This window comes from Eleutherodactylus coqui, chromosome 10, assembly GCF_035609145.1.
Source record: "Eleutherodactylus coqui strain aEleCoq1 chromosome 10, aEleCoq1.hap1, whole genome shotgun sequence".
NCBI classification, from domain to species: Eukaryota; Metazoa; Chordata; class Amphibia; order Anura; family Eleutherodactylidae; genus Eleutherodactylus; species Eleutherodactylus coqui.
In genome coordinates, this window is record NC_089846.1 from 36,905,673 (window position 1) to 36,919,245 (window position 13,573).

The following is a 13,573-nucleotide window of genomic DNA, read 5'->3' on the forward strand; positions in this document are numbered from 1 at the left end:
CCAATCATAAGGGGAATTGTTCTTATTTAGAAAAAAAAATAACACGACAACAAAATACGGAAACCCTGGCGAGCCTCTCTGACGTCACTTCTCCAAAGCCTGGAGGCATGGCAGACGGGGGTACACATCTAAATAAAATCAGAGACCAGAAGAAATGTGGTACTATAGTTATTTATTGCAAAGTGGCTTTTGCACAAAGCTCATATAAAAAATGCATGTCCCCGTCCCCCTTGCCAGCATCGCCAGGGAGAGCGCTTGTAGAATAGCATGCTCAGAATGAGGATGGACTGATTCTACTCTCCAGCTTCCAAATCAAGTTGCACACTGGGTTATACTCCCTCTTTAGTCCTCTTCTTCAGCACATCATGCAGCTTGATGTCATAGGAAGTGAATATTTCTGCTCATGGATTGCAGGCAAGGCAATTGTAGAAGGTAGTTTAACCCATTCCAATCCAGGGTCTGACTTTTTTAAGACATTATGATTTAAGGCTGTATGGCTCCGATGTTGGAAGACTTCCATCGGGGTTCTCTTACTCTATATTGCCAGCCTCTCTGCTGCCGGAGCCTATCCAACGTGTCACCTCGTGCAGTACTGGCATTAGCCAGTATATAGCGCCATTGTATAACGGCAGAAAAAGAGAAAGCCCTCTAGGAAAACTAGGATACAAATTGGATTGGAAAGGGTTACTTTACGATTGCACTATTTTAAGTTGGCTCGTTACGATGCTACGGACAGTGACTGACAAGTGCAACCATAGCCGAAACACAAAAACTCCATTACAAAAAAATCTTGTGTATGTCCCTAAGCAGCTCTCATAAGTCAAATAGTCACTACACTTTGAAAAAAGTTGTGCTTATGTGACAATTCTCAAAATTGCAAATCACTATTCCCCGAAAATTACATCTTTGCACTGAAAAATCTCTCTAAAGTTCTGGACATTGGGGGTGGTGGGGTTGCTTTCTTCTAGAGGAGGAGTAGAAGCACGGGCTGCAGAAAGGAGACAGAGTCAAGGAGACTCATACAGCAATTCTGCTGCAGTAATAGTGTTTACGGTCTCATAGCTATGGAAATCATATCTGCACTGCTCAGTACTTCTGTACAATGTCCTCCATGATGCTGCTATTTATGACGGTGTGCTACCGAGGGAGAAGAGATCCTGCACCGCTGTGTTTGCAGTGCTTCGAGACATTATACATTAGAACAGCTTATCTCCACCGACCAGTTCAGGGAATAGGGAGAAAGATAAAGCCTCTAGACTGCATAGGGGAAAACAGGTGAAAACTTCCATATACAAGTCATATGACAGAGATACTCCTCAGGTACACACAGGAGTTTATTCTGAAAATTACCTGAAAGTCTGCTTATATTTTAAATATACTAAATCGTGCTAACTTTTGGCTATCAGGAAAAGCAATTAGGAAACATCAATCCTTTGCCAACAGCTGTTCCCACCGACTCCCCCGTACACATGAATGTTCGGCCTGGCTAAAATGTTCATGTGTTTAGAGAGGTGAGCTGCAGCCAACAGCTCTGGTGGTGACTTATCTCCCAGAGAACAATAGGATCGGGCGTTGAATTTAAATGAATTTAATCCATCATCATCTGTGACGAGAAAATTGGTCCCCCCCCCCCCTCCCCCCCCTTACACATTAGAGCCATCTAGCTCTGCAGTTATCAGCAGATTTGGACGACTAAAGTCTAAAGTGTATGGGACCTTAAGGGTGCCTGCACACGAGCAGAATTTCAAGCGCGTGATTTTAGGCACATAATCCGCCCCAGACCGCAGCCAATATACTCCTATGAGGATCCGCAGTTGTCCCCAGACGGACGGATGTGTATCGCGTTTTTTCACGCGAGTGAAAAAATCTGCGACCTGTTCTAATTTTGGTCGGATCATGCGCGTGAAGCCTCCAATACAAGTGAATGGGTGCGTTTTTTCACGCAGTACATCCGGAGTGCAGCTGCGGATGGAGTCACTGGTTGCTATGACTACAGGAAGTAGGCATGGTAGGAGGCGTCCCAGCACACAGCACAGAGCTTCACAGGCACATTTCAACTGCAGATCTGTCCTTTCAGTCCCCTCATCTACCAGAGAGCAGCCAGCAGACACCAGCCAGGGTGCACCCAGTACCTCCTTTTTTTCCTGGGGGGCTCTTCCTCCTCCGTTACCGCAGTACGTCCGAAAAAAGTTACATGGATCAACCATGCCCACAAAGACATCTGCTCACCGGGTGAAAACATGTTGCCAGAATAATTTAACAGTGCTCGCACAAGCAAGAGGGACAAAACGAAGTCTAGGTGTTGGTTTTTAAGCTGTTTTCCAGGGAATGGGCAGTTCTCTAGGGGTTGGGTTTACAATAAGGGTGTCTTCCGGATTTTTCTGCGCGGTTTTTTCCGCAACACATCCGCGTATATCCGCGCGTGATTTTTCACGCATCCGCACCTATCCGCAAGCACATTTAGGTACCATACGCGCGTGAAAATCCGCGAGTGGAATCCGGAACGCTCGTGTGCAGGCGGCCTAAGCCTTGTTTTCATCTGATCATTTCCTATACAATATTTATCAATAATACTTATCCAGGGGTGGTTACCAAGTCTCAAATATCCTGGTGGCTACAATTCTTGCTACAATGTATTTTCTTTCAAAGCCACACCTGTATAACAGGTAACTTCCTCCAGATGCTGCAGAGGACGTTCCTTGTTCTACAGATGCCACAACCTGCACGATCCCGATGAATCAGAGTCTTTGAGAAAAGCAACAATTTCACTTATGTAACAGGTTTTTTCCTGTTTCTTCACTTCTCTTCCCCAAAAAAGCTTTCATTACTAGACAGGTTATAGGGCCTAGAATATGTATAACCCAAACCAGGCTATTCTGCCTTGGGATTTTGAATCCCTCTATTAATCTTGTTATCTTATTACTCTTTTTTTTTTTTAACTTTCTTAGTGGAAAAAAAAAAAAAAAGCTTCTGAAAATAAAAAGAGCATTGTGAGATATTATTAGGAAACGAGATGATCCCAAACTTCTACTTTCAGGCTGTGTTGATCCAGAGGAAGGCAAGAAGAAGCCCATTGTGAGATGGTTGGCAATTTGTGGGCAACATAGTCTAAAATCAATTAGTTATCCATATCAGAGAGAGTGAATACGGATAATCTAATGATAAAGCTTTCCGTAAGAGACTCTGGAGAATAACAGCTATATATAGAGCCAGTAGACAGGAGCAGATCCCGTCTGATGGAGGAGACACTTCGCTATCAGGAGGTTACACGTGGCAAGCACTCTATCTAAATTCTGGCATGCTTCTATAATGCAGGCGGCATTGCAGAAGGATGTAGTTAAACTACGCAGTCCAATGATGATCGCTAATTGAATGCAGTAAATAATTATAAAAGGGGTTGTCCACTTTTGCTATGGATGACATCCTCAGGATAGGTCAGTGATGGCGAACCTTTTAGAGACCGAGTGCCCAAACTGCAACCTAAAACCCACTTATTTATCGCAAAGTGCCAATACGTCAGGGGGCGGGGCTTATCAAGACGTATGATTTTACCCCCGTCGTTCTAAAAAGGACAGGGCCGCTTCAAAATAGACCGGGTGCAGATTTTGACTGCTTTTTGGATGCGGAAATACTGCAGAATGTCCTCAGGGGAAATTTCTGTGGAAAATTCTGCAGCATTTCCGCATCCAAAAAGTAGTCAAAATCTGCACGCTGTCTATTTTGAAGCGGCCCTGCCCATGTCCGCCACATGTAAACATTCCCCACCACACAGCAGCCCCAGCGGTAATAGTGACACCCCCCCCAGCAGCCCCAGCGGTAATAGTGACCCCCACCGCACAGCGGCCCTTAGCGGTAATAGTGACCCCCCCAGAGTGATAATAGTGACCCCCCACCACACAGCAGCCTTAGCGGTAATAGTGACCCCCACCCCCAGCGGTAATAGTGACACCCCCCAGCACCCCCAGCGATAATAGTGACCCCCACCCAGCAGTAATAGTGACCCCCACCCAGCAGTAATAGTGACCCCCACCCAGCAGTAATAGTGACCCCCACGCTGCAGTAATAGTGACCCCCACGCTGCAGCAATAATAGTGACCCCCACATCACAGCAGCCCCAGCGGTGATAGTGACCCCCACCCCACAGCGGCTCCAGCGGTGATCGTGACCCCCACCCCACAGCGGCCCTAGCGGTAATCGTGTCCCCCACCCCACAGCGATAATAGTGACACCCCCCCCCCAGCGGCCCCCAGTGCATTAGGGACACCCCCCAGTGTATTAGGGACACCCCCCAGCGGCCCCCCAGTGCATTAGAGACGCCCCCCAGTGCAGTAGTGACACCCCCCCCAGCGGCCCCCCAGTACATTAGGGACACCCCCCAGCGGCCCCCCAGTGCATTAGGGACACCCCCCCAGCGGCCCCCCAGTGCATTAGGGACACCCCCCCAGCGGCCCCCCAGTGCATTAGGGACACCCTCCCAGCGGCCCCCCCAGTGCATTAGGGACACCCTCCCAGCGGCCCCCCAGTGCATTAGGGACACCCTCCCAGCGGCCCCCCAGTGCATTAGTGACACCCTCCCAGCGGCCCCCCCGTGCATTAGTGACACCCTCCCAGTGGCCCCCCCCCGTGCATTAGTGACACCCCACAGTGCCCCTCCCGAGACCCACATACTTACCTCCTCCTCCTCCTCCCCCTCCTCCTGTAAGCTCAGCTCCTCTTCTGGTCAGCGATGGTCCCGGCATGCATATTAACTTTTTCTTCCCCACTTCTGCCTCAATAGGTAATTCCCAGCAACCTGATTGGTTGTTTGGTGAATCAGCCAAACCAAGCAACCAATCAGGTTGCTGGGAATTGCTGATTGCTGCAGAAGTGGGGAAGAAAGTGTTAATATGCTCCCGGCACACATTCTGACACACACGCTGCTGGACACCGCCCCCTCCCGGCGGAACCAAGTAGTAGGAGACGTCGGGGCAGGGGGGAGGCGGATTCCAGCTGCAGACTGTCAGTGTGTGCCGGGATCAGCGCGGCTAGCAGTGCCGTTTGTGAATGCCGGCAGGGGAGCCGCGGCCCCTGCTGGTATTCACAAGTGGTGAGCGGCCGATGGGGCGCGTGCCAGCAGGGAAGGCTCTGCGTGCCGCCTCTGGCACGCGTGCCATAGGTTCGCCACCACTGGGATAGGTAATCGATAGCAGATCAGAAGGGGTCCACAGCCCAGGACCTCCCGGCAGTCAGATGTTCCCCCAGGCAAACCCAAATTGCAAGTAGGGCCTCAACCACAACGTAAAGGCCTCAGAGAAAGCCAAAGGAGTTGTGGAGGTGCGGATAACCAGATGAATTCTTTACTAAGTGAGTGCGGTCAGAACATCATCATTAACATTAGATCCCCACATGGTAGGTTTAGTTGATGTGACCTGGCCTGCTGATGTCACCTGTCACATGCTGCAGCGCCGGACTGACAAAACAGTGGTACAGCGCTGCGGTGAGTATTTTTTATTTTTTTTTATATAGTTTTGGGCACACAGTGGGCCCAAAATTATGTAAAATAACTAACATTGTTCAGCTGCCTGGGTTGATATTGCAGGCTGATTCTCACTGAAGTAAATGACGCTCAGCCTGCAATACCAATCCAGGCCACAGGGCAATGTACAGAGCTGCTTGCTTCTGGCAGCATTAGAGTTTTGTATACTAAAACATGAGCCTAGGTGAACAGCTTAATGTCGAGGATCCTGCCAATCTGATATTTATGTCCTATCCTGAGGATAGGTTATAAATACTGGGACAACCCCTTTGGTTACAAAAGTCAATACTGATGAAGCTGCAGAAGTAAACTTTTCAGTAAATGGTATTAGACTGGTAGATCAGACTAGCGAGCTCACCTTCTTCCTCATCATCTTCCGGGGGCGAGGGCATGCTGGTTCCTTGCGGTCCGCATTGTGATAGACGTATTGATGGACTTGCAGTAGTTTTCCTCCTCTCTCTTTCGGATTCGCTTTCTAAGCATGTGACCTCATAGAAGGTATCACAGTTACTCTTTCTCTCTTTCCTTTCAATCTGCAATATAATGCATTGCGTTTGAGATAAAGAACACCAACATCCGCTAAGGTTTCTTTTCCGCTCCATCAATCTCTTTCTCACTTAAAGGGGTTATCCCACCAAAAGCATTCATCACCTATCCACAGGACAGATGACAAGAGTATGTTTTACTGGTGGTCTTACCACTGGGATTCCTCAGGGATAACAAGAACAGCACATCTTGAGTCTCTTGGGTGAATGAAGTGGTGGTGCACATGTGACCACCACTCCTTCATGGTCTACGGATGGCTGAGCGCATTGCTCACTTATCCCCCTCAGTCCCATATAAGCGAGTTGTCATGCATGCGCATCGCTGCTCCATTCACCCAGGAGTGTGCCATTCTAGTGATCCCTGGAGGTTCCAATGGGTAGACCCCCGACGATCGCACGGTTACCAACTGTCCTGTGGATAGGCGATGAATGTTTTGGGGGAGTAATAAGTCCCTTTTGTCATAGGGAATTTGTGGACACATATAACCACTTCCTGACCAAAAGTTTTACACGCCCTACCGGACATGGATGTTTATAGTCTATGGGCAGTCAGGAACTGGTGAACTGGTTAAAAAGATAAATAGGTGCATAAAAGGCAAAAACACTCGGTTTCATCTAACGTGCCTCTTCCTCCACGGTGCAATCATATAGACCGGCAGATAAGACTCATGTAATAGTCCTCACATAGCACCACACTTTTCACTAGACTTGGGTGATACTACTCAGTAGGACAACTGTTGACTATTATAGGCTGCAAGCTTCATACAATGATATATTACAGCATTATACGAGGAAACTGTGTCAGGCCCTATGAGCCTTATATCCTAATGTTATGGGCTTATAGAACAGGGTCCTCTGAGGGATATGTCTGCCTTATATACTCACCAGTCTCCCCAATTCCTCACTGTCTGCCTGGGAAGCTAATGTTTGGCTCATGCATTGAACTCCTCTCTTCCCTCCGTGCATGCCTATACATTGTGCTCTATGGGATTATTCATTACTGCATGGAGAACATAGAAGCCAGGACTAGGAAGAGGCAGAATACAGCCGGCCAGGAGTGGGAGGTATAGGGATGACAGCAGTCACTGCCCACTACTATAGTCCTGGTTTCTATGTTTTCTGTGCTCTGAACATGCTCAGAACACAATGATGAATATGCCTTAAGTGTGCGCACATGCACGGAGTTAAGAGAGGAGTCCAACTGTGCACCTTAGGTTATGGGTCTCATAGGACCGGACAGGTGCTTGACCATACACATAAGGAAGAAGTAGGTTAATGATGAAGAAAAGTTAAATGAACAATCAGCTGGTTTCACAGATGCAGCCATATGTATTTTAGTCCATATTGCCCCCTACAGTAATTCCAACTGGCCATACATGTTCAATGACACCGGGCAATGGGCGAACAACCGTTCTGGGAGTGTTCCTTCATGCAAGACCATTCATGAACAAATGATCTTTCATAAAAACGATTGGATGAAAACTTCATACATGGACGATTTCTTTCCAGATGAGGACGGTGGGTCACCGGTTGGCTGAGACGATTGCTCATTGTGAAAATTGACCCAATGAATAGTGCTGAACGAACCGAAACAGTCAAACTCTTCAGATTTGCACCGAACTTTCAACAAAGTTCGACCCAAAAAAGAACCTCAGGCGGATCGTCTTGGCCAATCCCATTGAAATTATTTATTTTTCTTCTGCTCCTCCTTGATAACTTTATGTGCTATATAAATAGAGGCCATTATTACAGAGGGGTGAAGATACAAACTCCATGCAGATGCAGTCAGTCACATTTGAACAACGGAAGGAGGTAGAGGTGGAGAATTTGTATGGCTCTTAGACAGGGTTATACACTGGTTTTAGGGGTATTGCTGAAGTTTCAGTTCAGGTCAAAATTTCGAACGGACCAAACTTTCTGCCAAAATTTGGCCAACTGGACGAATCAAACCTTTCAAAAATTTGCTTATCACTACCAATGGATTGATTAAAATTGTCCATTTCCATCAACCTTATTCAAATATGGATGCTACCTTTAGTTTTTATAGTAAACAATTAGGCAAATGCTGTAGCTCCTTCATTGTGCCGATTTGTGTCTCAAATTTCAGATTCTCCCCGATTATATATTGATGGTCTATCCTATAAATTAATCTAAATAGTTTGACAAGAAGGTATTTTAAAAAAAGAGCGCCAAACAATGACATCCTTGCTTAAACATTTTTACACAGTACAATGGCGCCATACGACGTGCTCCGTACGTGTGCCGACTCCATGCACGGCAGGTGTGGGCAATCTTGCCCACAATAGCTGCCATCTTGAGATACTGCCCATTGCTGCTGTTAACCCTTTAAAAACAGCTGTCAATTCTGACAACAGCATTTAAACGTCATAATCAAGACTGTGATATCCCAAACGGCCCCCCTTTGATGAGATCGTGAGTTGCCATCCTAAGACGTACCTGTGGCAGGTCTTAATAGAATGCCATTAGAAACACAGCCCAATGCAAAACTGTAGTATTGCATTGTACTATAGAGGAGATCAGACAATCGCAAATTCCCCCATGGGGACTAAAAGAAAGAAAAAAGAACTAAAAATAAGTAAAATGGTAAAAGGGGGAAAATGGCTGTTGCAGGAAGGAGTTAATACAATTTTGTCTTAAACAGAGTCATGTCTGTGCATCTTCCATTCATATGAAGAGATGAGCTACTAATAGCGATCATCTTTTTAGGCCACAATTTACCCAATTAACCAATGAATGAGGGTTTGCTCTAATGAATGCTTACTTAAGATCATTAGCATTTGTAAATGTGCCTTAACGCTCCTTTTACACGTCTACATTTTCTGCTGGGAACAAGTGCTGCCTGATGTTTTTGCAAGTTTACAGGCGCTCATTCAGCTCCATTATATGAAGCAGCTAGCTGATATACCCGGCTTCGCCCGAGTTAATTTGGTACTGGTGTTTATCTGGTGTTCACACGGAAAATCTTATGAAGTCGTGGTTACTTTAGAGATACCGGAAAAACATATGTTCACCATTTTGCATAGTTCTCTGCGTTACCCAGGAAACACCAAGGGGAGGTAACCATGCGACGTTTCCTTTATATAAAATGACATCAGGAAGTGAGAGAATTAAATTCCATACATAAAATTTGGACGCTAATTATTTTGCACTTAGAACTGAATAATCGAGTTGCGACCCATTAACTTTTCCTATTTATGACAATCAATGCCCGTGCCAAATTGCAAGTTTCTATGACATCGGGAAGTGAGAGAATTAGATTTCGTACGTAAAATGTGGACGCTAATTCTTTTGCGCTTAGAATTGAATAATCGAGTCGGGACCCATTAACTTTTCCTATTTATGACATAATCAATGCCCGTTCCAAATTTCATGTTTCTATGACACCAAGAAGTGAGAGAATCAGATACCGTACGTAAAATTTGGACGCTGGTTCTTTTGCGCTAGAATTGAATAATCGAGTTGGAACCCATTAACTTTTCCTATTTATGACATAATCGATGCTTATGGCAAATTTCATGTTTCTATGACATTGGGAAGTGAGAGATTTAGATTATGTACGTAAAATTTCGACGCTAATTCTTTTGCACTTAGAATTGAATAATCGAGTTGGGACCCATTAGTTTTTCCTATTTATGACATAATCAATGCTCCTGCCAAATTTCACGTTTCTATGACACCGGAAAGTGAAAAAAATACATTCCGTACGTAAAATTTGGACGCTAATTCTTTTGCGCATAGAATTGAATAATCGAGTTGGGACCCATTAACTTTACCTATTTATGACATAATCAATGCCCGTTCCAAATTTCATGTTTCTATGACATTGAGAAGTGAGAGAATTAGATTCCGTACGTAAAATTTGGACGCTAGTTCTTTTGCGCTAGAATTGAATAATCGAGTGGGGACCCATTAGCTTTTCCTATTTATGACATAATCAATGCTCTATCCAAATTTCTAGATTCTATGACACCGGGAAGTGAGAGAATTAGATTCCGTACGTAAAATTTGGACGCTAATTCTTTTGCGCATAGAATTGAATAATCAAGTTGGGACCTGTTAACTTTTCCTATTTATGACATATTCAATGCGCGTGCCAAATTTTACGTTTCAATGACATTGGGAAGTGAGAGCATTAGATTCCGTACGTTAAATTTCGATGCTAATTCTTTTGCGCTAGAATTGAATAATCAAGTTGGGACCCAATTATTTTTCCTATTTTGGAGATAATCTATGCTTGTGCCAAAATTCATGTTTCTACGACATCGGGAAGTTGGAGAACTTTTGGCGAGTCAGTGAGTGAGTAAGTGAGTGAGTGAGTGAGTGAGTCAGTGAGGGCTTTCAGCTTTATATATAGATCACCACTCACTAATATATGTGCCTGAAGAAGTACGATTTTTTGGCAGTCCCATTGTTGTTGGCAGCACATCCCGTTATACACAGGGTGACGTGCTGCCGCCAACAGATTACTTTTGGTGCCGTGTAAAAGATTTGATCACTCAATAAAACAAGCCTTTGCTTTTTTGTTGGCTGATTGCCAGCAGCTTCACACAGGGTAACGATCGAGCAAAAGAGCCTTTTAGAAATGCACATTCCCGATCACCTGCCCATGTAAAAGATCCTCAAGGCTGGGTTGCCACAGGACGGAAATCCTGCGGAATGTCTGCAGCGGAACCGCACGGAAATTCCGCAAGATTTCTGCAGAGGAAAGGCTGCTTCAAAACCTGCGCCATTGCTGCAGAAATCTCTACCCATAGAGAGAATGTGAGTAAAAGAGATGAAAAAGGAGGGTGGAGAAAGACCCAGTGAGAGTGGTGAAATAGTTCTGGAGTACGAAGTGTTTCAACTGATGGAGGTGCTGATGAAGCTACACCTAGGTGGCGTGAGTATAGCGGAAACAATGTGGAAAAATACTGGTGTGAAGGCACAACACTCTAAGCTGCTAAAAGATTAACCCCTTAGTAACGGCCCCATAGTGTTCTTACGTCCTGCCTTTGCCGGACGTGTATGGAGGGAGATAGCGCCGCTATCTACCTCCATACAGCGCAAGCGTCAGCTGCTTATTACAGCTGACACCCACAGGCAATAGCTGCAATTGGCCGTACAGCTGATCGCGGCAATTAACCCTTTAAATGCTGCTGTCAATTCTGACAGCGGCATTTAAATCCTCCGAAAGATGTCCCGTACAGCCGCCCGTCATGGCAGCCAGGGGTCTTCTAAAAGGCCCCAGGGCTGCCTTGGGAGACTGCCTATCAAGCCATCCCCGTGGGATGGCTTGATAGACTGCCTGTCAAAAAGCAGTATGACGTAATGCTATAGCATTATGTCATACTGCAGAAACGATCAAAGCATCGCTGGTTGTGGTCCTCTAGGAGGACTAAAAGAAAGTGTAAAAATAAGAACAAAATGGTTTTACTAATTATTTTTTTAAAAAGTAATAAAAGTTAAAAAAAAAAAAAAAACCTTTTGCCATATTTGCAATTTAAAAAAAAAAAAAAAAAAAAAAAAAAAAATCAAAATAAACCAAAAATACGTGTTTGGTATCGCCGCATCCGTAAAAGGCACGTTATTTTATCTCCCGTCATAAGTAGGAGAGACGAAACAAACTTTTTGTTCTTTTTTTCTTATTTTTTTAACTGTACATGATTGCTGTTATCCATTGGTGACAGCTCCCTGCTCTTGGATACTCCTACTAGCCGGGAGCAGGGAGTTTTTAAATTTCCCGGGCCTCCCGCACATGATGTAATATCATTTGGCGCACATGTGCAGACGCCGGCACCAGGTCATGGAAGACCATGAACGCCGCATGACATCCTGAAGGACGGTGGTGAGTAGTCTCACCTCCCCTCATGGATCCGATCAGAGAGGGGAGCTGAAAACTTTTATTTAACTTTTTTTTTTTTAACTTTGCATAAGGTTGCTATTATCACTGATAATACCGATCTCTCCCCGATGTCGCGCTTGCGCCTGCCATCTTGGCTGGCGGGTGCAGGCGCACTGCAGGGAGACCGGACACAGCAAAGGCAGCAGGGGACTGCAGCAGCTTCCAGGTAAGCCGTTTCAGCCTCCCAAAGCGATCAGATCGCTAAGAAGGAGCTGAAACGAGCACCCTTAGTGCGCCGCCATTCACTTTCATTCGGTCACCGATATATGTCGGATGACTGGGGACTACAATCCGCAGCCCCCAGTATGTGCTCCAGACTCCCACCTACCTCCAGTAGGCGGGAGCCTGCAGCTGTGACAACCCCCGGGTCCGTAGCTCTATTCCACAGGGAGGCTGTTTTTTGACAGCCATGTGGGAATGAGGCCTAGCTCGGGAGGCCGTCAAAAGGCGTATCGGTCGTCGTTAAGGGGTTAAAGAAGGTCAATCAATTTTAATGTCCCAGAGAACCCCAATAACAATGTAGGGTTGACACTTTAATGGATGCATGAATACAGAATCTACATGTCCCAGGTTCACGGCTCTTCTGCCCCTGCAGTGAAACCAGTCAGGAGTCTTCATAGCATGCTCAGAATATTGGGCTCCAGAATACGTCTACCTCTGAGCAGAGCATTGCAAACATCAGGAGGATTTCTGCCAAAATAGACAGTTTAATTATTTAGCAGCCCTGAGCTGACAGCCGCCTGCGTCTAAATAAGAGGTCGAGCAAAGAAGAGTCTGGAAGCAGGGAGAGGTGACTGCTAAGTGAGATACATTTCAGATGTTGCGCTGTGGGTAGACTGTAACATTTAAGAGGTCATATAGCTTTACATGCATAGAGCGCATACACGCCGTGCCATAACTAGATTGTTTTCCTGCCTTAAAGGGGCACTCCGGTGAATTGGTTTATTCATTCATTATGTAACTAGTAAGCTAGTATTTCATTATTTCTTTCTATCTGAAACTCCTAGAGTCCTTCTCATCAGTTGGTCATGTGATCTCAGTTCTGAGTAGTTAGGATATACTTGGTTTTGGGTTTTCTCAAAAAGTCAGTTTTTCAGTCGGCATAAGTCCTGTGTGATGATATTACATGGAATGTAGCACACATGCTTTTCAGAGGGAAGCGTAGACACTCCTATCCCAGTTCCTGTCACACAGTTATAATAGAGGAGACCACGGATATAAGAGCACCTCCCTCAAAACACGGCAGGTCCAAGAAATAGCAGATAATTGCAAAATAGTGTATTATTAAAGCCCCGGTTATATAAAACAACAGATAATGTAATAAATCACTAACATGGAGGGCTTCACTTTATCCTAAGACCTCATACATTACTTATTGCCAAGTCTTAGGCAATGTTAGAATTCTTTCTTTTTGTGGCTTTCTTTGAGGTTTGTACGGCCTTGCTCACACGGCGGAACTTCGTTACGGATTTGGGAGCTGATTCCACACGGCAAAATCTAAACCTTTTTAGAATTCCATTGAATGTTATGTGTATCAGCGCCATAGTTCACATGGCACGGATTTTTTGACACATGAATTTTGAAATCCACAGTGTGTACAAAAAGAATTCA

General features: G+C 45.3%; 1 protein-coding gene across 2 annotated transcripts in view; it reads right to left on the reverse strand.

Annotated features, from left to right (window-relative positions):
• RABGAP1 (RAB GTPase activating protein 1) overlaps nt 1-13,573 on the reverse strand; it is a 142,603-nt gene that overhangs the window by 93,370 nt on the left and 35,660 nt on the right. For both annotated transcript variants that reach the window (XM_066580813.1, XM_066580812.1), the window contains exon 11: nt 5,874-6,048. In XM_066580813.1, coding sequence (XP_066436910.1) covers nt 5,874-6,048 — 175 coding nt within the window. The remainder of the gene's footprint in view (nt 1-5,873; nt 6,049-13,573) is intronic.